General features: G+C 45.6%; 1 protein-coding gene across 6 annotated transcripts in view; it reads right to left on the bottom strand.

The window, feature by feature from the left end:
* The window catches only part of MAP7D1 (MAP7 domain containing 1), a 90501-nt gene extending 71190 nt beyond the window's left edge, over nt 1-19311 (bottom strand). For 2 of the 6 annotated variants that reach the window (XM_040424401.1, XM_040424405.1), the window contains exon 1: nt 18804-19302. In XM_040424401.1, coding sequence (XP_040280335.1) covers nt 18804-18834 — 31 coding nt within the window. In that variant the 5' untranslated portion in view covers nt 18835-19302. Of the gene's footprint in view, nt 1-18803 lie in introns of all 6 variants that reach the window. The other 4 variants (XM_040424409.1, XM_040424403.1, XM_040424404.1 and 1 more) reach the window with 4 other exon arrangements.
* Between the last annotated feature and the right edge of the window lie 6426 nt (nt 19312-25737).

The raw sequence follows: 25737 nt of genomic DNA, 5'->3' as shown, positions 1-25737 counted from the left end.
AGAAAGAGACTGTACAAGTTTAACTTGCATGGGAGGTGTGCAAGGAGGAAACCTTTGCTTTCCAAGAGAAACATCGAGGCCAGACTGACATTTGCCAGCGATAAAGTTGACAAAGACCAGGACTTCTGGAATAATGTTCTTTGGACAGATGAGTCCAAAATTGAATTATTTGGACACAACAGCAGAGGACATGTTTGGCGTAAACCAAACACAGCATTCCAAGAAAAGAACCTCATACCAACTGTGAAGCATGGAGGTGGAAGTGTCATGGTTTGGGGCTGCTTTGCTGCAGCAGGACCTGGTCAGCTCACCATCATAGAATCCACGATGAATTATACTGTGTATCAGAAGGTGCTTGAAGAACATGTGAGACCATCAGTTAGAAAATTAAAGCTGAAGCGGAACTGGACCATGCAACATGACAATGACCCAAAACATACTAGTAAATCAACCAAAGATTGGCTGAAAAAGAAGAAATGGAGAGTCCTGGAATGGCCAAGTCAAAGTCCAGATTTGAATCCCATTGAGATGCTGTGGGGTGACTTGAAAAGGGCTGTACGTGCAAGAAACCCCTCAAACATCTCACAGCTGAAAAAGTTCTGCATTGAGGAGTGGGGTAAAATTTCCTCAGACCGATGTCGAAGACTGGTAGATGGCTACAAGAACCGTCTCACTGCAGTTATTTCAGCCAAAGGAGGTAACACTCGCTATTAGGGGCAAGGGTGTCCTATCTTTTTCCTCAGTTAGAATAGGCATTTTTGTAGAATGACATTTACAGAAGATCTTGAAAAGACTTTTCTTTAGTTTTCTTTGTTTAGTCGGATTACTTTAATCTCTCTGTATTGTTGAAACGGAGATGAAATAACCATTTATTAAAAATGTTACAAAAAACCACATGCTTTCAAAGGGTGTCCTAATTTTTTCACATGACTGTATCAGTCTGCTCAGCTCCCTCTGCTCCATAACAACATGCCATCTGCAGATTGCACTCCATTCAGTGATAACAGCTTCTCTAATGTGATCTAATGTGCATGGAGGTGTGCCGACCCTAAACAAAGAAATGCCAAGGGAAAGAAGGATCAGGCATATTGGAGTTCACCATGCCCTATCCTTTGTTCTGGCAGCAGCTCACTCAGAACTGGAAGGTATACACTCACCTAAAGAATTATTAGGAACACCATACTAATACGGTGTTGGACCCCTTTTGCCTTCAGAACTGCCTTAATTCTACGTGGCATTGATTCAACAAGGTGCTGATAGCATTCTTTAGAAATGTTGGCCCATATTGATAGGATAGCATCTTGCAGTTGATGGAGATTTGAGGGATGCACATCCAGGGCACGAAGCTCCCGTTCCACCACATCCCAAAGATGCTCTATTGGGTTGAGATCTGGTGACTGTGGGGGCCATTTTAGTACAGTGAACTCATTGTCATGTTCAAGAAACCAATTTGAAATGATTCGAGCTTTGTGACATGGTGCATTATCCTGCTGGAAGTAGCCATCAGAGGATGGGTACATGGTGGTCATGAAGGTATGGTCAGAAACCATGCTCAGGTAGCCCGTGGCATTTAAACAATGCCCAATTGGCACTAAGGGGCCTAAAGTGTGCCCAGAAAACATCCTCCACACCATTACACCACCACCACCAGCCTGCACAGTGGTAACAAGGCATGATGGATACATGTTCTCATTCTGTTTACGCCAAAGTCGGACTCTACCATTTGAATGTCTCAACAGAAATCGAGACTCATCAGATCAGGCAACATTTTTCCAGTCTTCAACAGTCCAATTTTGGTGAGCTCGTGCAAATTGTAGCCTCTTTTTCCTATTTGTAGTGGAGATGAGTGGTACCCGGTGGGGTCTTCTGCTGTTGTAGCCCATCCGCCTCAAGGTTGTGCGTGTAGTGGCTTCACAAATGCTTTGCTGCATACCTCGGTTGTAACGAGTGGTTATTTCAGTCAACGTTGCTCTTCTATCAGCTTGAATCAGTCGGCCCATTCTCCTCTGACCTCTAGCATCCACAAGGCATTTTTGCCCACATGACTGCCGCATACTGGATGTTTTTCCCTTTTCACACCATTCTTTGTAAACCCTAGAAATGGTTGTGCGTGAAAATCCCAGTAACTGAGCAGATTGTGAAATACTCAGACCGGCCCGTCTAGCACCAACAACCATGCCACGCGCAAAATTGCTTAAATCACCTTTCTTTCCCATTCTGACATTCAGTTTGGAGTTCAGGAGATTGTCTTGACCAGGAGCACCCCCCTAAATGCATTGAAGCAACTGCCATGTGATTGGTTGACTAGATAATTGCATTAATGAGAAATAGAACAGGTGTTCCTAATAATTCTTTAGGTGAGTGTATTTATATATAATATTCTTGAGGCAATAATGTAGTAAGAAGCCTGAAATTGAAGTCACAAGAAGCTATTAAGTGCTATACTAGAACTAGGTCAATTCTCATCTCTTTAGGGCTCATTTAGATAACCGTATCCGTTTTTCGGTCCGCAAATTGTGAATCCGCAAAACATGGATAGTGGCCGTGTGCATTCCGCATTTCGCGGAACGGTCAGCCCTATGATGGAAATGCCTATTCTTGTCCACAATTGCCGATAAGAATAGGATATGTTCTATCTTATTTGCGGGGCAGCGGAACAGAAGTACGGATGCGGACAGCACAAGATATCCTTTCTTCTGCGAATTTGGCGTAAACAGAATGAGAACATGTATCCATCCTCTGATGGCTACTTCCAGCAGGATAATGCACCATGTCACAAAGCTCGAATCATTTCAAATTGGTTTCTTGAACATGACAATGAGTTCACTGTACTAAAATGGCCCCCACAGTCACCAGATCTCAACCCAATAAAGCATCTTTGGGATGTGGTGGAACGGGAGCTTCGTGCCCTGGATGTGCATCCCTCAAATCTCCATCAACTGCAAGATGCTATCCTATCAATGTGGGTCAACAGTTCTAAAGAATGCTATCAGCACCTTGTTGAATCAATGCCACTTAGAATTAAGGCAGTTCTGAAGGCAAAAGGGGGTCCAACACCATATTAGTATGGTGTTCCTAATAATTCTTTAGGTGAGTGTATATATACACACACATCTATATACCAGTATGTAATTTTTTTTATATATATATATATATATATATATATATATATATATATATTTGCGCAAGAAAAAGTATGTGAACCCTTTGGAATGATATGGATTTCTGCACAAACTGGTCATAAAATGTAATCTGATCTTCATCTAAGTCACAACAATAGACAATCACAGTCTGCTTAAACTAATAACACACAAAGAATTAAATGTTACCATGTTTTTATTGAACACACCATGTAAACATTCACAGTGCAGGTGGAAAAAGTATGTGAACCCCTAGACTAATGACCTCTCCAAGAGCTAATTGGAGTGAGGTGTCAGCCAACTGGAGTCCAATCAATGAGATGAGATTGGAGGTGTTGGTTACAGCTGCCCTGCCCTATAAAAAACACACACCAGTTCTGGGTTTGCTTTTCTCAAGAAGCATTGCCTGATGTGAATGATGCCTCGCACAAAAGAGCTCTCAGAAGACCTACGATTAAGAATTGTTGACTTGCATAAAGCTGGAAAGGGTTATAAAAGTATCTCCAAAAGCCTTGGTGTTCATCAGTCCACGGTAATACAAATGGTCTATAAATGGAGAAAGTTCAGCACTGCTGCTACTCTCCCTAGGAGTGGCTGTCCTGTAAAGATGACTGCAAGAGCACAGCACAGACTGCTCAATGAGGTGAAGAAGAATCCTAGAGCTTCAGCTAAAGACTTACAAAAGTCTCTGGCATATGCTAACATCCCTGTTAGCGAATCTACGATATGTAAAACACTAATGGATTTCATGGGAGGATACCACAGAGAAAGCCACTGCTGTCCAAAAAAAAAAAACATTGCTGCACGTTTACAGTTTGCACAAGAGCACCTGGATGTTCCACAGCAGTACTGGCAAAATATTCTGTGGGCACATAAAACCAAAGTTGAGTTGTTTGGAAGAAACACACAACACTATGTGTGGAGAAATAGAGGAACAGCACACCAACATCAAAACCTCGTCCCAACTGTGAAGTATGGTGGTGGGGGCATCATGGTTTGGGGCTGCTTTGCTGCGTCAGGGCCTGGACGGATTGCTATCATCGAAGGAAAAATGAATTCCCAAGTTTATCAAGACATTTTGCAGGAGAACTTAAGGCCACATGTCCACCAGCTGAAGCTCAACAGAAGATGGGTGTTGCAACAGGACAACGACCCAAAGCAGAGAAGTAAATCAACAACAGAATGGCTTAAACAGAAGAAGATACGCCTTCTGGAGTGGCCCAGTCAGAGTCCTGACCTTAACCCGATTGAGATGCTGTGGCATGACCTCAAGAAAGCGATTCACACCAGACATCCCAAGAATATTGCTGAACTACAACAATTCTGTAAAGAGGAATGGTCAAGAATTACTCCTGACTGTTGTGCAGTGTGCACGTCTGATCTGCAACTACAGGAAACATTTGGTTGAAGTTATTGCTGCCAAAGGAGGTTCAACCAGTTATTAAATCCAAGGGTTCACATACTTTTTCCACCTGCACTGTGAATGTTTACATGGTGTGTTCAATAAAAACATGGTAACATTTAATTCTTTGTGTGTTATTAGTTTAAGCAGACTGTGATTGTCTATTGTTGTGACTTTTATGACCAATTTGTGCAGAAATCCGTATTATTCCAAAGGGTTCACATACTTTTTCTTGCAACTGTATATATGTATATATATGGAATACGCCTGTCAGGCTACCGAGTCAGAGCGGATCCACATGGCCCTACACCGGCTGGTGTCAGGGGGAAGCTGGGGAGTGTATTTCTATATAATTTACAGATCACCAATATATTGTGTAATATTCATACATCTCTTCCCATCAAATGGATTGTCCAGGTTTAGAACTCCTTCAGCCCCTCTGAGTTGAGCATCGGAGCAATGTTCTCCCTTGCCCTGCGTTGAATCCCGCAGGGCAAGGGCTTTTTCAGCAGATCCGGTATCGGGTCTCACTATAGTAAAACCGGCTAGGGTGGTGTTAAAGCCTGCCCATTAGGGCTGGTGATGTCACCAGGCTCACTGCTAGGCAGAAGCCTCTTCCTAGCAGTGTAAAAATATAAACAAAACAGCCCTTGTCCTGCAGCATTGGAGCATGAGGGGCTGCCTGGGTGAAGAAGGGGTTATGTCTGGGTTCACCTCTGAACCTAGACAACCCCTTTAATAGCAGGAAATATTTTTCACAACAGGAAAGAACAATGTGTAGCACCAATAAAAGTTACAGTACAGAAGTAATCTAGAAAGATACAAACACATCCAGTGTCCGGGGCAAACACAAACAGCAAAGCAAGGCCCCATGCACACGACCGCATCCATTTTTGCGGTCCCAAATTGCAGATCTGCAAAATATGTATACCGGTCAAGTGTATCCTGCATTTTCCCCTTCCGCAGGTCCTACACTATGTTACAAATGTCTATTCTTGTCTACAAAACAGACAAGCGTAGGACATATTCTATTTTTGCGGGGCCACGGAAGGATTTTTTCCACCCCATCAAAAATAATGCACTAAAATGGATGCAAAATGACCACAACTAATGCTTAAAATAAGGCTCCATTCACACGTCCGTGGTGTGTTGCAGACCCGCAAATTGCGGATCCGCAACACACCCGCCCGGCGCCCCTATAGAAATGCCTATTCTTGTCCACAAGCTGCGGACAAGAATAGGACATGTTCTATCTTTTGCGGAGCTGCGGACCTGAAGATCGGAGCCGCGCCCCGCAAATGCGGACAGCACACTGTGTGCTGTCCGCATCCATTCCATCCCCTCAGAAAATGAATGGGTCCGCACCCGTTCTGCAAAATTGCGGAACGGATGCGGACCATTTGCGGTCGTGTGAATGTACCCTAAAGGATCCTTTTCTTGTTTTCTGTTCTTCTGACAGATCAGAAAAACGGAAAACGAAACGATGATGTGAACCTGGCCTATGCTGTGTTTCACCTGAGGAACATACCGGCCGATCCTGAAACATGTTCAAATAAAAAATGCCCAATCCAACCTTTTACTGGTGGCTTTTGTTGGGTATTTCGGAAAATCTCCAATTACTGAGCACATGAAAAATATGTAATAATTTAAACCAGTTACAAGAAATACTACTACACTTCTAAGGGCCCAGCAGATATAAACTTGTGTTTTTCCCTACAAGGGCTGATCTCCATGCCCAGCGCAGGCTGCTAAGTTATCTACCTCAAGCAGATCCAGTCTACAGCACATTGCCGGTCCTGGCTCACTGGGCCTAGCTGCAGACGGGAGCAGCAGAGCATTCATCCTTAGGACAGCTCTGGAGAGGAGAGAGATGAGGAACTGTAGACTGTAATATCATACGGCTGGACTGTCAATGTAACACAAAGGGTAGAAGCCTTATTATGGCAGCCTGTCTTCACTTCTCCACAGAGAGAGATGTCAAAGCAAAATTAGAAAGTATTATACATTTCTGATAAATGTATGCTCATGTCCAGTCTTCAGATCTTATATGTAACCACTTGACTTCCTGACTGGGCAGCGTCCCACTGTCACTACAAATGGGTTCTATGCATTTCCTGTATTTACGCTGCTAAAAGGTCAAAAATGTCATTTACTGCATATGGATGTAACTTGCTCTAAGAGTCAATAGGCCTTAGCAGCCAGTTGCAAAGTAGGGCTGTTTATACCCTCCCCAAAGGGATTGGTTAGATCAGAGGCATTCAGTGTAGAGACAGTGTACGTCTATACAATGTAGTGCACTGAGGCTGCAGAACACAGCCCTGAAGAAAGCTTAACACCTGCCAAAGTGGAGAAAGAAAACAATGTTGAGAGGAGGTGCATGTAGAAGCCCTGTGGAGATAAAGGGGGAGATTTATTAAACAGGTATAAGGTAGAACTGGTTTAGTTGCCCATAGCAACCAACCAGATTCCACTTTTCTTTTTTCACAGCTGGAAAATGAAAGGTGAAATCTGATTGGTTGCTATGGGCAACTAAGCCAGTTCTACTTTACACCAGTCTGATAAATCTCCTCCAAAGTGCTTTAAACAGAAGCTTATAGACTCCATACCAGACATCGTCCAGAAAGTGAAAGGCTTAAAAAAAAAAGGCAGAAATTTAATAAGCCCACCATGCTACATTCTGCAGTGGAAACCTGTTGTAGCATTAAAGGGGTTATCCCACTTAGCAGTTTCATACTTACCTGCTGCCACCGCGCGTTCACTTCCTGGATTCTGGCTGGGGGCAGGCTTCATCTTGATTGAAGTCTTCTCCCGGCCGGGCCGCGCGCTGGACTGAACGCGCACGCTGCCGCGCATGCGCAATGTGACTTATTTCTGGCCAGTATAGTACAGAGCCGGCGTGCGCGTTCGCAGCTCTGTACTATTCTGGCCGGGAAGAAGTCACCGTCGCGCATGCGCGGCAGCGTGCGCGTTCAGGACAGCGAGTGGCCCGGCCGGGAGAAAAGAAGAAGTCTTCTGGGCAAGCGCGACCATCGGGATCTTGCGGAAGAGCGGTGGTCGTAACCAGGGGAGACCGAGTCACAACAATAAGGTAAGTGGGGATGAATTTTCTCCTAATCGGTGGGAATTTGTTAATAAAGTATATTTACAAAAATGATCACTGTCAAATCATTAACAGATTTAACAGTGATCATTATGATGGGATAACCCCTTTAACTGTGAGTACGGCAACCTGTTAAAAAAAAAGGTAAAGTCTGACATTGGGGACTGCCCTGTGAAAGAAGTGTTGCATCCCAATTTTTGGATGCTTATGTGAAAGACATCTGGAGAAGTGCAGTGTGAGGAAAATTGCTTTAAAGAGACATCTTGACCCATAAGGGTCTATTCACACGTCCGTTTTTTCTTTCCTGATCTGTTCCGTTTTTTGCTGAACAGATCTGGACCAGATCTGGACCCATTCATTTTCAATGGGTCCTGGAAAAAAACGGACAGCTCAATGTCTGATTTTTTTCAGGACCCATTGAAAATGAATGGGTCCAGATCTGGTCCAGATCTGTTCAGCAAAAAACGGAACAAATCAGGAAAGAAAAAACGGACGTGTGAATAGACCCTTAACCGTTACTGCAGCCGTTTAACGTGTGAGATCGGTGGAAATGGCAGTTGTATAAAAAAAACTGACAGTCCGTGCAAGCTAATAACTGTGACAAATGCACCTGACCTTGATTTTTCAGCAAGGAACCATTCTGCTGTTAACTTGGCCTCATTATTTCCTGCACCACTAAACATAACCGACATCTTCAGCTGCTTGCACCTCACAGCAACCCTCAACACCAGGCAGGAGAAACCCAAAACTAGAGAGGTGCGCCATCACTGCACAGCCCAGGGAGTGCCCAAACTGAGTACTACAAATCCCATCCTCCATACCGCCCCTGTAGCTCACTGCAATTGGGCGACTACCATTTAAGTACATTATACTACATTCATTGAGACAGCAATAGCAAAAGAAAATAACACAAAGAATTATCTTACTTCACAAATAAACTAAAATTGTGGGTTCCATCGCTAATTACAGCAATAGGGCAGCATGTAACACTGTATAGTAACAGTATGTAAGGCTGGAAAAACACACACAGCCCTCTAGTTCAACCTATTATCCTACAAAGTTTATCCAGGGGATCACAAATAAGCCTCATGAGGTAGAAACCATTTTTCATCAAATGGCAAAAAAATTCCTTACCGACTCCAATCTGGTAGTCAGGATAGCTCCCTTAGGGCTCATGGCATGCACACAATTGTATTTTCTTTCCGTATCCGTTCCGTTTTTTTTGCGGACCGTATGCAGAACCATTCACTTCAATGGGTCCGCAAAAAAAAAACTGCAGTTATTCTGTGTGCATTCCGTTTCCGTATGTCTATTTCCGTTCCGCAAAAAAAATAGAACATGTCCTATTATTGTCCGCATTACGGACAAGGATAGTACTGTTCTATGAAGGGCCAGCTGTTCCGCAAAATACGGAACGCACATGGATGTAATCCGTATTTTTTGCAGATCGCAAAATACATACGGTCGTGTGCATGAGGCCTTAATCAACAACCCTTCTCCAGAAATCTAGTAACTAGATCTAGGAACACTCCAGAAATACATCCAGGCCCCTCTTGAATTCCTTTATTGTACTCACCATCACCACCTCCTCAGGCAGAGAGTTCCATAGTCTCACTGCTCTTACCGTAAAGAATCCTTTTCTATGTTTGTGTACAAACCTTCCTCTAAACGTAGATGATGCTCCATATTTACAGAACATTGCAGAAATCTTTGTACTGACCCCTGATATATTTATACATAGTAATTAGATCTCCCCTCAGTCGTCTTTTTTCTAAAGTGAATAACCCAAATGTTGATAATCTTTCAGGGTACTGTAGTCCACCCATTCCAGTTATTACTTTAGTTGCCCTCCTCTGGACCGTCTCCAGCTCTGCTGTCTGCCTTGTTCACAGGAGCCCAGAACTGTACATAGTACTCCAATCCTGACTAGTGATTTGTAAAGTGGTAGGACTATGTTCCCATCACAGGCATCTACACTCATTTTGATGCACTCCATGATCTTATTTGCCTTGGCAGCAGCTGCCTGACACTGGTTGCTACACAGATCTTGATGTCCAGCTGTTGCAAGTCATTGTGGTCCAGCACACACTGTCTGAATTAGTCGTACAACAGATCTGGCCCAATGTCATGGCTTCCGTTATAAACAAAATTCTTGATGCCAAGCAAAGCCTAAGGCATCCATGGGGTTGCCCATATAATACTGCCGTCTATTCCATTCCTTTTCAAGAATATGCTCTTCAAACACTTGTGTCAAAGCAGTTCCTAAAGCCTTCAACTACCTGATCTGATTGGGCTCATCTTCTTCACTCAAATATTTGTTATGAATACTTAACACCACGTATGAAAACTTCCTGCCAAGAAGAATTGCTAATCAATGTTTATGGAGATTCCTTCAAACTAAACTTCATACACAAGAGAATATTTTAATAGCGGCATGACATGTTTTTCTCTAGGCCAGTCTGCAACTAATTATATATTTTTTTTTTCATGAAACTTTGCTAGCTCCAGCACAAAATCTGATCAGGTCATTCCATTCTCTCCAGGACGGTTTCCTAAGTCTCCCTGCCCCACGACTTCCTTTATGCAAACACAGCATATACCGCACATAGTGGTGTGGGAGCTAAAGGCAAGACTCATCTACATGAAACTGAAAGATGGAAGTAAAAATTATCTTCCAAAGCTCTTCGCTGGTAGATTACAGATTAAAAGGGGTCATTCACTCCCAGGGGCTTTTCAAATAGACCCAGGGCTCCAGATGGCGACCGTTTTGCGCCTTAAAATTTGCAGATGGCGACAAGACTTTTTAGTCTTGTCGCCATTTGCGACTGTACCGCCGCGATCCTGCGCAGCCTAAGTTCCCTTCACTAGCACACCGCACAGTGGAGAAGGAAGGAGTCCCTCCCTCTCCACTGTGACGCGGCCGCCACTACCACCAATGGTGAGATAGCAGGGAGGAGGAGGGGAGGAGCTGTCGCCACTGCGCCACCATGAATGTAAAACATAAGTATAGGCAGCGGTATCACAGACCCGGCACCCGGCCTCAATAACAGGGCAGGCGATCCGCGGCAATTAACCCCTCAGGTGCCCCAGATCGCACGCCCTGTTATTGAGGCCGGCTGCCGGGTCTGTGATACCGCTGCAGACACTTGTATGAAGGAGTCAAAGAGGACCTTTCATGGGTCCAAAGAATCTGAACTTAGCAGGCTGCATAGAGCGGCGCCCAGGGATCTAAGTGCACTTACTATTATTCCTGGGTGCCGCTCCGTTCGTCCGCTGTGGCCCCCGGTATTTTCAGCATTCAGAGGAAGGAGGAGGAGACGCCAGTGTCTGTCCGTCTCCCTGACAGCAGCGCTGTCCAATCACAGCACAGAACTCAGAGCCAGGGAGTTTTTTTTTCTCCCAGGCTCAGAGTTCTGTGCTGTGATTGGACAGCGCTGCTGTTATGGAGACGGAGAGACACTGGCGTCTCCTCCTCCTTCCTCTGAATGCTGAAAATACCGGGGGCCACAGCGGACGAACGGAGCGGCGCCCAGGAATAATAGTAAGTGCACTTAGATCCCTGGGCGCCGCTCTATGCAGCCTGCTACTAAGTACATATTCTTTGGACCCACGAAAGGTCCTCTTTAAACATTCATTGGTGGTGCAGTGCGCTCTCCCAAAGCCTCTTCCCCCCCCCCCCCATTATCACTGGCCACAAGTCGTCCTCCCCCCCCCCCCCCATTGTTATATGGTGGCCACAGGGTCCCATCCCCTTCATTGGTGGCAGTCGCAGATTACACTGCTGGGGCTCAGATAGTTACCATGGCAGCCAGGACGCTACTGAAGCCCTGGCTGCCATGTTCAGCTCCCTGCTGCTGTGTGCACAGAGCCCAGGGCAGCAGGGAGATGTGAGATCCTATTCACCCTGATAGAGCTCTATCAGGGTGAATAGCACAAGGGATGAAAAGATCCAGGTTCTAGTCCCTAAGGGAAGAAATGGTTGTTAAATAAAAAGTTTAAAAAATAAAAAAATAAAAAAAAAAAATACTAAAAGTTTAAATGGCCCCCTTCCCAGTTTTACATATAAAATTTACAAACAATAAAGAACATTACATATCGCCACGTCCCAAAAAGTGTGAGCTATTAAAATATTCAAAAATATTTCCGCTCGGTGAAGGCCGTAACAGAAAAAAAAAAAACTCTAAACCACGCAATTCGCCATTTTTAGTCACCTTGTTCCCCAGAAAATGTCCCTGGATGTGAGAGGCATGTGGTGCTGTTTTCTCCTATATGTAGTGCACCTGCGTCTCATCTTCTCAAAGTCCTTTTTTTTAAAATTATATGCATTTTAAAATTTGGCGACTAAAAAATGTAATTTGGCTCCTAAATTTTTTTAGTTTAGGAGCCAATGGCTCCTAGTCATTTTTTTTTGTCTGGAGCACTGAGACCACCGCCAGCGTGGCCAGACCTTCGGTGGGAATCATACTAACCTGATCCCAGCCGCTGGGTTCCATCTCTTTTAGTAGCCCGCTGCAGATCTTGGGTCTCCATGAGATCAATACCCAGGTTAACATGGGTCACCTTTCCACAGCAGTGACATGCCTCCCAGGCAGTCATTGGCTGCAGTGGCCACATTCACACAGGAACTGACTGCATCACAAATCATTATAATGCTGTGAGTTCAGATCGGAGGCGATGTTCAGTCCAGTCCAGTTCAATCCTCTGGTAACAGCATTTTTTGTCTAAACATATACAAAAACACATCAAAAAAGATAAAAATTCTGTGTGTGAAAGCACCTTTAGGCCACATTAAAAATTGTCCATGTTGCATCTGCAACAAACAGATGATTTCTAACATGGCAGTAGGTCCATATGTCTATAGGGCAGTGGTGGCGAACCTATGGCACAGGTGCCAGAGGCGGCACTCAGAGCCCTCTCTTCAGGCGCCCTGAAAAAAGTCTAAGGCGTACCAACATGCCTTATGAACCCTTAGGCGCAGGGTGCGCTATGAATGGCACAAGCAGCGCACTGAATGCAGGCAGGCTATTATACCTAAATGATAAAGTACATGGAGGATATACTATACTGGACTGTAGTATTCAGGTTAATTTGCCGTGTTGGCACTTTGCAATAAATAAGTGGGTTTTCGGTTACAGTTTGGCCACTTGGTCTGTAAAAGGTTCACCATCACTGCTATAGGGCATAGACTGCAGCTGCTAAAGACCAGGGTCTCCAGGTCAGTGTTCCATGAGTTTATCCACGTAGAGGTGTGAATAACGCCATTTATTTTTTAATTTACATGCGCTGCCTATGTGTACATCTGTGTGAATTAGGCCTTACAGTTTAGGCTACTTTCACACTGGCGTTTTGGCTTTCCGTTTGTGAGATCTGTTCTGGGCTCTCACAAGCGGTCCAAAACGGATCAGTTTTGCCCTAATGCATTCTGAATGGAAAAGGATCCGCTCAGAATGCATCAGTTTGCCTCCAATCTGTCTCCATTCCGCTTTGGAGGAGGATACCAAAACGCTGCTTCTGAACGGATGCAGAGGGTTGTATTAGGCTACTTTCACACTGGGGTTTCTGAGTCCGCCTGTGAGATCCGTTTCAGGGCTCTCACAAGCGGCCCAAACAGATCAGTTCAGCCCCAATGCATTTGGAATGGATAAGGATCCGTTCAGAATGCATCAGTTTGACTGCGTTTAGTCTCTGTTGCGTTTTTTAGACGGTCAGTAAAACGCAGCTTGCAGCATTTTGGTGACCGTCTGACTATGCGGAGCCAAACGGATCCGTCCTGAATTACAATGTAAGTCAATGGGGACTGATCTGTTTTTCACTGACACAATATGGTGCAATTGAAAACGGATCCGTCTTGACTTACATTGAAATTCAATGGGGGACGGAACCGTTTTGACTTAGACTTTTTTGAATGAATAATGCAAACGGATCCGTTCTGAACGGATACAAGCGTTTGCATTATCGGTGCGGATCCGTCTGTGCAGATACAAGACGGATCCGCACCAAACGCGAGTGTGAAAGTAGCCTTAACTTTCCTCAGGGTTAGGCCTTATTCAGACGACTGTATGTGTTTTGCGGATCCGCAAATATGCGGATCTGTTCTTCTGTGAAAAACCGGAACGGATGGTGTTCTGTTTTTGCGGATCCGTAAAAGTATCTATTTTTATTGGGGGCAGGGATATGTAAATTGCTGACATTCATCCGTATTTTTGCGGATAACATACGGAAGCACTTCCGTATGATCCGCATTTTTGCGGAACCATAGACTTGAATGGGGCTACGGAACGTTTAATGCGGACAACTATAGGACATGTGAGTTTATTTTTGCGGAACGGAACTACGGATGCGGACAGCACACAGTGTGCTGTCCGCATCTTTTCAGAGCCCATAGAAATGAATGGATCCGCATACCATCCGCAAAAATGCGGAACGGATGCGGATCCGTTCATACGGTCATGTGAATGGGCCCTTATCCAGTGTACAGTCACATCTGGCAAAATAAAGAAAAGCTCAGAGAGCATAGTCCTATTACATTACTTAATGGACCTGCGATCCTGCAGATCATCGGGTGTGACATCATTGCTTAGCAGGTCACAGGCGCTATTCAGCTTTCTTGCCAACGCGATGGTGATATAAACTAAACCTGCCGCTTCACAATGCTTGATTGTTGCTATAATAGGCACAAACAGCCTGCCATGCATTTGTGCCAGGTCTGCCAATTTGCCACCTGAACGCGTCTTATTAAAACGGCAGCAGAAATGGCACTTTTTACATTAAAAGCAACTAGCAGCAAGCGGAAAACCATCCATTTTAAGCATATGGCAGAATTTCAATGATTATGTAATGCTAAGAAAAGTTCCCACTACTCAGTGCCATGCAACGTGAATGTGCCAGCAGTCTATGTGCATTGCTAAGCATATTTCTTCCATAACCATTACCCGGAAGAAACCGAAAAATTATACAGCCAGTTTTTAGTGTGATCATCCAGGCAGATGTTACAGGACTTCAAATGCTATTATTTATTAGATTATATCCAAATATATACTATATTTATAAGTACAGTACTTTTCTAGTATAAGAATCCTGCATAAAAGTGTCTGCTTCTCATAGTCCGCAGTTAAGGCGCTCCAGCAGTGTCAGACCCCCCTGCTTCCTTAAAGGGTTTTCCAAGATATTTTAAAGGGGTTATCCCATCATAATGATCACTATTAAAGGGGTATTATCATCTTAATGATCACTGTTAAATCTGTTAATGATTTAACAGTTATCATTTTTCTAAATATATTTAATTAACAAATTCCCACCCCGAAGAAAATAAACCTATACTTACCTGACTGTTGTCTTCCGTCTCCCCTGATTACGGCCACCGCTCTTCTCAGGAATCGCGGTGGCCGCGCGTGCGCAGACGACTTCTTATCTTCTCCCGGCCGGCCGCGCGCTGTACTGAACGCGCACGCCAAGACCGCGCTATGGTGATTTCTTCCTGGCCAGTATAGTATACTTGCCAGGAAGAAGTCCCCAGGGCGCATGCGCGGTCTCGGCGTGCGCGTTCAGTACAGCGCGCGGCCGGCCGGGAGAAGATAAGAAGTCGTATGCGCCCGCGCGGCCACCGCGATTCCTGAGAAGAATACAGAGGGTTTACCACAAGATGTAAACCATTGGTGAGCCTCAAAAACAGGAAGGCCAGATTAGAGTTTGCCAAACGACATCTAAAAAAGCCTTCACAGTTCTGGAACAACATCCTATGGACAGATGAGACCAAGATCAACTTGTACCAGAGTGATGAGAAGAGTATGGAGAAGGAAAGGAACTGCTCATGATCCTAAGCATACCACCTCATCAGTGAAGCATGGTGGTGGTAGTGTCATGGTATGGGCATGTATGGCTGCCAATGGAACTGGTTCTCTTGTATTTATTGATGATGTGACTGCTGACAAAGGCAGCAGGATGAATTCTGAAGTGTTTCGGGCAATATTATCTGCTCATATTCAACCAAATGTTTCAGAACTCATTGGACGGCGCTTCACAGTGCAGAAGGACAATGACCCAAAGCATACTGCAAAAGCAACCAAAGGGAAAGAAGTGGAATGTTATGCAATGGCCAAGTCAATCACCTGACCTGAATCCGATTGAGCATGAATTTCACTTGCTGAAGACAAAACTGAAGGGAAAATGCCCCAAGAACAAGCAGGAACTGAAGACAGTTGCAGTAGAGGCCTGGCAGGTCATCACCAGGGATGAAACCCAGCGTCTGGTGATGTCTATGCGTTCCAGACTTCAGGCTGTAATTGACTGCAAAGGATTTGCAACCAAGTATTAAAAAGTGAAAGTTTGATTTATGATTATTATTCTGTCCCATTACTTTTGGTCCCTTAACAAGTGGGAGGCACATATGCAAACTGTTGTAATTCCTACACCGTTCACCTGATTTGGATGTAAATACCCTCAAATTAAAGCCGACAGTCTGCAGTTAAAGCACATCTAGTTAGTTTCATTTGAAATCCATTGTGGTGGTGTATAGAGCCAAAAATGTTAGAATTGTGTCAATGTCCCAATATTTATGGACCTGACTGTATATTATTAGTCACAGACAGTGATGTGGCATTTCCTAGCTGTAGTAGATAAGACATAGATGTGCAGTGCTCTCTCAGCGTTATGTGCCTTTGCATGCCATACATAGTATCCAAGGGCAACAGACATACACAAGTTTCCAGGAAGACATACAAGGGCAGAGAAACCACAAGGAAGCCAGAGGCTACGTTTCTATTCATGCCAATCCACCAGCCATGACGACATCAAGGGAGAGCTTGATTTAGGGCCAATGATGTAATCTACAGCCCAGAATCGTCGACTCCATTTAGACTGGCAGATAGGTCTCCATTAATGAGCAGTAAGCGACAATTACACAAACGAATAATTGTTCAATGTATTTTTTGGTGCGATGGTTGCTCTCTGTTCACCATTTACAGGGTGACAGCGGAGGCCTATCTGCCACACAAATGCAGACCCCAGTGACGAGATCCGAGACCAGTTCAGTGTAATCCTCTCTTATCTGCTTTAAAACGTGCCCACACATGACAGCATAGCAGCTGGTTAAGGGTACGGCGTTCTGAAGTGCCATGCAGTGCGACGTGCATGTTAGTTGTGACGGCAACACGCAAGTCGCAAAAAGGGGCAACACTGCTGGATTTTTGGAGATTCACATGTTGCGGCAAACATGCAATTCACGCTGCGACAACATTCATTCCTATAGCAGCCCGCTACACTACGACACGTGTCGTGCCTAAAATTGGCATGTAGCCGTACCCTTAAATAGTTCTGGAAACCAATGAGATGGACAAACTACTGCAGACTGTAGTGGCCAGTACTCTGAAAGCCAATCCGTATTTGATACTCGGCTGCTGTACTCACATCTGCGCTGCAGGCTACATCAGCGGCCTCAGTCTCCACTAAAAACGTGCTGCACTATTATGCCCAGAAAAACCATGGACCCCATTATAGTCAAAGGGTCCACTAGGCGCTATTGCTGCCGTCGCCTGTCAGATCCAGCACTTGCATCCAGGACATTTTTTTCTGTTTAGAATAACGGATCTCAGATGGAAATGGCTAAAACGGATCGTGGCTAAAATGGAGGACAAATGAGCATAACAGATGTTCAGGATCCGTTTTTATCTTTATTTTTCTGTTCTTCTGACACATCAATAAATGGTGATGTGAACTCAGCTTTAGGGCTCATGCACACGAACTGATTTTCTTTCCGTGTCCGTTCCGTTTTTAGCGGATTGTATACGGAACCATTCATTTCAATGAGTCCGCAAAAAAAAAAAAAACGGAAGGTACTCCTAGCAATACTTATGAACCTGGTCAGTATATGCAGGTCCCCTCCTGAATTCAACTCTATCACCGTCCTCAGTGACTCCCCTGACTGATGGGACAACTTTTTTATGGCCGTTTCATCCTTTGGTACATGGCTATTGGCTTTCACGGATGGTGATCGTGACCTGCCCCATCAGCTGTATAGAAATATATACTTCCTATTAGATATAATAGGAATTGGCGCAGGAAGTCTTTATTTGAATAAGGACTCATGCACACGACCGTATGTATTTTGCGGTCCGCAAAAAAATACGGATTATATCTATGTGCATTTCGTATTTTGCGGAACGGAACAGCTGGCCCCTAATAGAACAGTACTATCCTTGTCCGTAACGCGGACAATAATAGGACATGTCCTATTTTTTTGCAGAACAGAAATTTCGGACATACGGAAACGGAATGCACACGGAGTAACTTCTGTTTTTTTGGCGGACCCATTGAAATGAATGGTCCCGTATACAGTCCACAAAAAAGAAAAACGGAATGGACACGGAAAGGAAATACGTTTGTGTGCATGAGGCCTAAGGGCTCATGCACATGGCTGTAGACGTTTTTGCGGTCCGCATTTTGCAGAACGAAACGTCCGGACCATAATAGATCAGTCCTATCCTTGTCCGTAATATGGACAAGAATAGGACATTTTCTATTTTTTGGGGGGATGCCACGGAACGGACATACGGATGCAGACATCACACGGTGTGATGTCCACATCTTTTGCGGCCCCACTGAAGTGAATGGGTCCGCGTCTGACCCGCAAAAAAATGCGGACTAAAACAACAGGTGTGTGACCACTGTTTTTGTCCGCATCCGAGCCGCAGTTTTTGCGGCTTGGATGCGGACCCATTCACTTCAATGGGGCCGCAAAAGAGGCTGTCCGCACCAAAAAATATATATATATAACCTGTTTTATTCTATAGGCAGTTATATCAATGGCGGTCTGTGCCGTTCGGGAAATTGCGGAACAAACAAGGACACCATCCGTGTTTTGCGGACCACACAACACAACGGTGGTGTGCATGAGGCCCAAAGCTGACGTTTGGCCATGAATCACTTGCAGAAGTTCTGGAGAACAGTGCAGACGCCCATATACATAGAAACCTGGGACTTCTAGAGCAGGCAGCTGAGGGCCTGGGCCCCCTCCTCCAGTCTATTGTGCTGTGCTCCTCCATGATGACTATCTGCAGCATTGTGCTGTGAAGAGGACAGGGATCTGGTGCCCAGTCCTGGAATCTGCAGTGTCATATGCCAAGTGATGCCCCACGCAGCGTGTACATGCCTGCAGCATACCCACCTTGTGTGCATCCCTCGCTTTTCTTGTCCATGTCCTCAGTGGAGACAGTCAGCAGGTCCAGTAACGGCTGTTCCTATGGCTGTGCCAGTCAGGGCTTCTTAGGTGAAATATCAAGGATTACTTTTCTGCTGCAGTCTCATTCCTTAGGGCAACAGGATCCGTTTAACAGTTGGGACAGAAAGCCGTTCATCACCAGGGAGGAAAGAAGAATACTGTCCAGCCCCCTCCCTGCTCAGACACAGCCGGGCTCTGCTGTGTGGAGATGTGAACGGGGACCTGACGAGAGATCTCCAGCCGTCTCTGCGGGAATCTGCCGCCGGTGGATCCTACAGAAACTCGAGAAGAGAAAATCACTGAGCCCAAGTCTAGAGGAGCAGCTGATGGAAATGCTATTGTAACAGACACTGAGCAGCCTCTCACGTAGGACTGTACCATGTGCGGCGGGAGGAGGGGCTCACTTCCTCTCTCTAATACAAGTTGCTTTCATGGGGTAAAACAGCTCCTGCCGAGCTTCTAACCTCTACCAGTCGTGTCAGTGTTGTAAAAGTCTGGCGTGTTAGTGGTTTATAGTAAAGAAAACTAGAAGCAAGGTCTGAGGTCACCCCCTTTGGGTGGTTTGGTTGCGCCCTGCAGCGTGTTGAGACTATCTGAGGAAAGTTGCATTCTTTTAGGATTGGGAAGCACAGATGGTGAGTCAGTGAGGCGGCCTCAGCACCCAGCCCTGAGCCGAGGATGCAGGAGAATGCGCTCAGAGTGACGTCATGGCCGGGCTTCATCACTGCGGGCGGCGCGGGGGCTTCTACTCATTTCTGTCAGGGAGGCTGTGGTGATTCCGCTTCAGTCTGAACGAAGGCTATACAAAATATAGGAAAAACGTGTAAATTTACATTGTGTATTGTGAGTACTACACAACACAAATCCTAGTATTACATTATAATGGCCATAGCTCTATAGAGAAAACCACTAAAGTAAAGTACAACAAAAGTTAGAAGCCTGTGTGTGTGCACCAAAATGGCTCCTAAAAGAAAATGGAGATTTACTAAGCTAAATGCGCCAGAATTCCGTTTGCTGCAAAAAAACAAAACCACCCACATACATGCCTTACACCAGACTTATTATGTGGTCAAACTAGTGTTAACAAGGTCTGGCAGAAGAACGGCCTGCTAGAGTTCATCATCTCCGCCATAGCTGGATATGCCTTTCCCGGACGGAGCCTATTGACTATAATGGGATCTGGCCTGTTCTGACATTAGTGCTGAGATTTGGCCGGACAAAAAAAAAAGACTGCAAGCACTGTTTTTCGCTTAAAGGGGTATTCCCATCACACACAATGGGGCCATTGTCTAATAGGTGTGCAACATCCCAGAGTATGTCACTAAAACTCTGTCACCCTGCTACAATAATGTTAAGTGTGAATGTATTGTCAGCTAGTGTAATATAACTGTGCATTTCCAACCTATGTATTTCTATGACTATTTAATATATATATATATATATATATATATATATATATATTGCAGTATGCAGCAGGTCATAGTTACTATCTAGCCTGGAACAGTCCATTCCAGTCTAGTCTCCCCTACATGAGCAGAAGTGGGATGTCCCATGCCATGCTTTATGAGGAGGAGGAGAAGGAAGTTAGTCAGTGTGTGAGCCACCCCCCTGCTGGGGTAGGCTGTGTTAGTAGGAGCTCCCAGAAACAGGGACCCCAACCAAGGATCCAAGCCTCGGCTGATGCCCCAGATCAACCTTCCCAGCCTGAGTCCCTTACCTCAGCTAGTAGACCAAGAAAGCAGCCTTTCACAGAACTATCAGATCTCCAGGAAGAAACCATCATACCCTGCGAGCAGTCCTGTAAGTAAAGATCCTAAGACAAAGAGAAGATAATTACCTCACCAGCTAGTCAGACCCAAACTAAGCAGACTAAAGACAGAGCAGAAGACAGATACCTGCCAGATTCTCTAGGCATATGATCAGATGCAGAATACATATAAATTCCTGCCACATATTGCCAAAACCTGCTGGGACCCTAGACTAAAGCTGTAACTTGTATGGATCAAAGCTGCATATCATATCACCAAGTAAAGACAAGTTGGACCCTATTATCTGTGTGGAATCCCATCATTCCTCAATTACTCCTATTAACAGCACTCATTTTGTTGCATGTGAGCCGGGATACAGGAGTCCAGCCATACCACAGGTAGGATACACAGTTGACACTACCATACCTACTATGCAGAGACAATATCCCCCTCTGGCATTCCTCACCTGGTAAATGAGCTTATTACATCTTAAAGGGCCCTGCTACAGTACCTGCGCAAGCTGCAACTGGCGTCACAAACTTATACACATATAAATTGACCCACTGCATAGCATCCCCATTGACCCAGTGTCCTGCTCATTGCATCAAGTGGCGTCACGAACAGGATCGGATTGAACTGTGTGTCCCTAACAGAACTGCATCCAATTGTGCGCAAAAAACGGACTTAAAACCGCATGTTTCACAGTATAATAATAAGGGCTGAAAATTGTGAAGAAATCGTAAAAAAGTGACTTTCTTACTTGTATTGCTGTGCCAAGAATGCGCTAAACGTGCGCTACAGCATTCACAGAGTTAATTCGGCATTGTGGAATTCGCCATATTCGTTAAAATGGCGCCTCATCTTCATGCCCAGAGACAAAGGAACGCCCTCTCAGGAGCACGAAAATGCTGTCTACGCCCCCCAGAAGCAGGAAAATCTAGCAACACCCCCTCAAGAAAGGCGTGAAGATGTCGAATACGCCCCTTCAGGAGCGGGAAAAATAGAGACTGCCCACCATGAACTTTCTATTGTGGATCGAGGTGATAAAGACTCCACCCCCTGGGCTGCACCCTCCACCCCCTGGGCTGCACCCTCAGAACCTGCTATTTGTTAGAAGGAAGAAGAGGCCAAGATGGCGTTTCCCCAGCCTCGGTGGAACCAGATGGCGATTGGTGGAGAAGCGGTGTATGAAGAGCGTCCACCTGAGATCCATGTCTCACAGATAATAAAGAAAGGTGGGCCCTCGGTATTCGCTACCATGTTGGAGGCTGTGGATTCCTCCCTGGCCAAGACAGAAGCACCACTCACCTCGCCCAGCATTCCGGAGGAGACCGCTATTGAAGTCCCGGTTCCTGCTGCAAAGAGCTCAGACCTGATTGAGTTCCCGGAGGCCGTGGATCCCTCCGCATCGTCAAGTGCCCCAGCGGAAGTCGACGTCAAGCCTGTTCCCGCGGAGGACGCCGCTGACGCAGCACCCATCGCCACTGACAAGTCGCTGGCTGAGAAGAAGATGGCGCCAGAGTCCCATGATGGCATCCAGAAGGCACCGGAACCGGCCGCAACTTCAGGTAGGAGCTGCCGCGCTCCCTAAGGGCCCCCTGGCCCGGTCCATCCATCCGCCACGTCCCGAAACCCCAGCACCGGCCAGCCTTAGGCCTACCACGCCACTACCACCTACTGGTGCGGCGGAGGCGGCTGGTGATTCCACTCCGCCGCCCAGCTATGAGAAGCTCCGCAGCCTCAACCCTGAAGTACCCCATGAGATCACTGCCTTTGCCCAGACCGCCTGGGAATATAAGTCAGCGGTTGAAGAATGGGTCAAGCAGGTCATCGATAGCCCCCAGTCAGGAGACCCCAAACTGACCCGGCGTACTGGAATTGTACTGTGGTTCTCTGTGGAACGGGGTGTAGGATTCCTACAGGACAATCATTCGGGCACCGAAGTATTTGTGGGTCGCCGCTCAGTAAAACTGCATTATCTGCCCCAGGAAAGGCACAATCTTTATGTAGGAGACCAGGTGGAATACACCCCCATGCGGTCCATGCAGGGACTCTTTGCCGCTGGAGTCACCTTACTGCAGAAGCCACTTTCCCCTGCCATTACCCCAGAAACTTGGCAGGAGGATCCAGGCTCTGCGGGCAGGACCCGTTACCTACAAGAGGCCCCGGATGGCAGTCTACAATTTAAAGAGAGATCACAACCTGCAACGGCACCTTTGATTCCAGACCTGTCGCCACCACCAACCTTGAGTGGGACAGATCAACAACAGCGTCCTGACCATCAATCCCAAGGTCCAGCCATGCTTCATGCCCCCCTACATGCTGCCTTGGAAGCAGCCCCAACAAGCTGCTCCAGCTCTCCCTGCACCCATGCAGCCAGAAGTTCTGCCAGTTCCTGCACCGGCTGTGGATTCCGGGTTGCAGCAAGCTACTGCAGCGTTCTCCAGGCTGTCGGCACAGCCAATCCCTGCAGCCACCGGTAGAGGGCAGTGGCGCACCACTACCAACACTACCCTGAGTTACCAGCAGAGGCTAGAGCAACCTCTAATGCACTTCAGCAGCTCAAGTAGTGATGAAGAGTTGGACACCTACCTGTAAGGTGTTCCATCATAAAAAAAAAATATATATAACAAATGACATTGTTTGGGAGCCACTCCGTGGATTGCTACCTGACGGGTGAGGACCTGTTTGGCATTTTTGTGTGCTGTTTTAAACGTTTTGTTACAGGTTGCCAGTGTTTGTCCTCATCCAGATGGTCATGCTAGTTAGGACTCCCCCATCAGCACTTAACCCCTTACGTCCAAGTTGAAAGTTTTATCCCCTTTCTCAGGTTACTTGATAGCCTGTTGCTGCTATTATTATATGACATTTTAACCCTTTGGATTACAATTAACTTTTGCCATGTGGATTGCAAAGAACTTTTATCAGTTTCAAGAGGATTCTGCAACTTCAAGCACTTCCAGGAATAAGGACTCAAGTTATTGTTGAGCCTATCCTTGCACTTATAAAATTTGCACTATTTTATATCAAATGTTTGCAACATAAAAGCTTGCACCCAAAGAAAAGACTCAAAGGTGATACCTGAGCTCTTTGTGATCTTATACTGTGATAAATTTTGCACTAGTAACAAATTTACTGTTATGTAACGTTTAAGTAACAAGCCCATTGTGTGTAGTATCTTTCCAGGTGCCACAATGTGAATTTATGCACTATTCCAAATGATTGCACTTAACCAAAATGTAGCAACTTACTTAAAGTGTGCCTTTTCACAGCTCTTGTTCTCTTCCCCCTTTATACGGACTGTCATCATAGGAACGTTTTACACCAATGGCCTACACCCGGGTAGGACCAAGTGGTAAGTCCAGACAGGTCCAGTAGTAACTTCACAGGTACCCCTGCTGCTTCGGGAATAGTTAGAAGCCCTAGGCTGCTCCTTCCTGCTTGTTTTATGTTCCGGATTGTTCCCATCCGGAGGTGTCTCATTTCCAGGAGATCCATGGGAACGTACTGCCCTCCTCCTGTGACATTGCCAGAAGATACGGAGACGATACATACCTCCCCTTCTGAGCGTTTGCCTAAGGTAAGGCGCCTCAAGCCTTAGAGCCATATATTTAGCTTCCTCATAGATATCATAGTGATCGTGCTATAAGCTAAATTTCTTCAGGCTATGATGCAGGGAAGGGAATACAGGATAAAGCCACCCTTCTATTTGCGGGCTTTGCATTACACAATGGTGGGATTACGGAGTAAAGACACCCCCATGCTTTCTGTGATATTGGTGGATGATATACGAAGTCAGTCAGTAATGTTTGCTTTGTGCAGTTATAGGTTCACTGGTTATACCAAGAGAAGGAAACTGTGTGTTGGACACCTTACTCTAGCGGGCAGGAACCTCGAGGAAACCGTTAAGTGTTTTGTCTATGTAATGTCATTTTATGTATATTCACGCAGCACTCTGTATTATATTGGGTACCCAGAGCTTATTCCTCACCGCCTATCATACGCCGAGGACGGCTTAATTTAAAGTAAAGGGGTATGTAACATCCCAGAGTATGTCACTAAAACTCTGTCACCCTGCTACAATAATGTTAAGTGTGAATGTATTGTCAGCTAGTGTAATATAACTATGCATTTCCAACCTATGTATTTCTATGACTATTTAATATATATATATATATATATATATATATATATATATATATGCTGTAATTTCCAATGTACACCAGCAGGTAGCAGCAGTATGCAGCAGGTCATAGTTAGTATCTAGCCTGGAACAGTCCATTCCAGTCTAGTCTCCCCTACATGAGCAGAAGTAGGATGTCCCATGCCATGCTTTATGAGGAGGAGAAGGAAGTAAGTCAGTGTGTGAGCCACCCCCCTGCTGGGGTAGGCTGTGTTAGTAGGAGCTCCCAGAAACAGGGACCCCAACCAAGGATCCAAGCCTCGGCTGAGGCCCCAGATCAACTTTCCCAGCCTGAGTCCCTTACCTCAGCTGGTAGACCAAGAAAGCAGCCTTTCACAGAACTATCAGATCTCCAGGAAGAAACCATCCTACCCTGCGAGCAGTCCTGTAAGTAAAGATCCTAAGACAAAGAGAAGATAATTACCTCACCAGCTAGTCAGACCCAAACTAAGCAGACTAAAGACAGAGCAGAAGACAGATACCTGCCAGATTCTCTAGGCATATGATCAGATGCAGAATACATATAAATTCCTGCCACATATTGCCAAAACCTGCTGGGACCCTACTATGCAGAGACAATATCCCCCTCTGGCATTCCTCACCTGGTACGTGAGCTTATTACATCTTAAAGGGATTCTGTCACCAGGTTTCACCCCCTCTAGATAAAAATATGGTTATGTTCAGGGAGCATTAACCATTCCTAATGTGGTCTTATAAATGTAATCTGTAGGCTCATTTTGCTAAAAATACGCTACTACTAACCTGTCATTCATAAAAATAAGGTGCCCAAGGGGATGTAAAAAGCTCCAAGCTTTTGGTGGATTAACCCCTCATATGCCGCGGTCAGCGCTGACCACGGCATATGGGAGGTTTGCGCTCCCTCACCTGATCCATCGGCCCCCCGCGCTGCTGTGGCGGGGACTCGATGGTTGCCATGGCAGCCCCAAGC

This window comes from Bufo bufo, chromosome 3 (assembly GCF_905171765.1).
Source record: "Bufo bufo chromosome 3, aBufBuf1.1, whole genome shotgun sequence".
NCBI classification, from domain to species: domain Eukaryota; kingdom Metazoa; phylum Chordata; class Amphibia; order Anura; family Bufonidae; genus Bufo; species Bufo bufo.
This window is presented reverse-complemented; position numbering and strand designations above follow the sequence as displayed.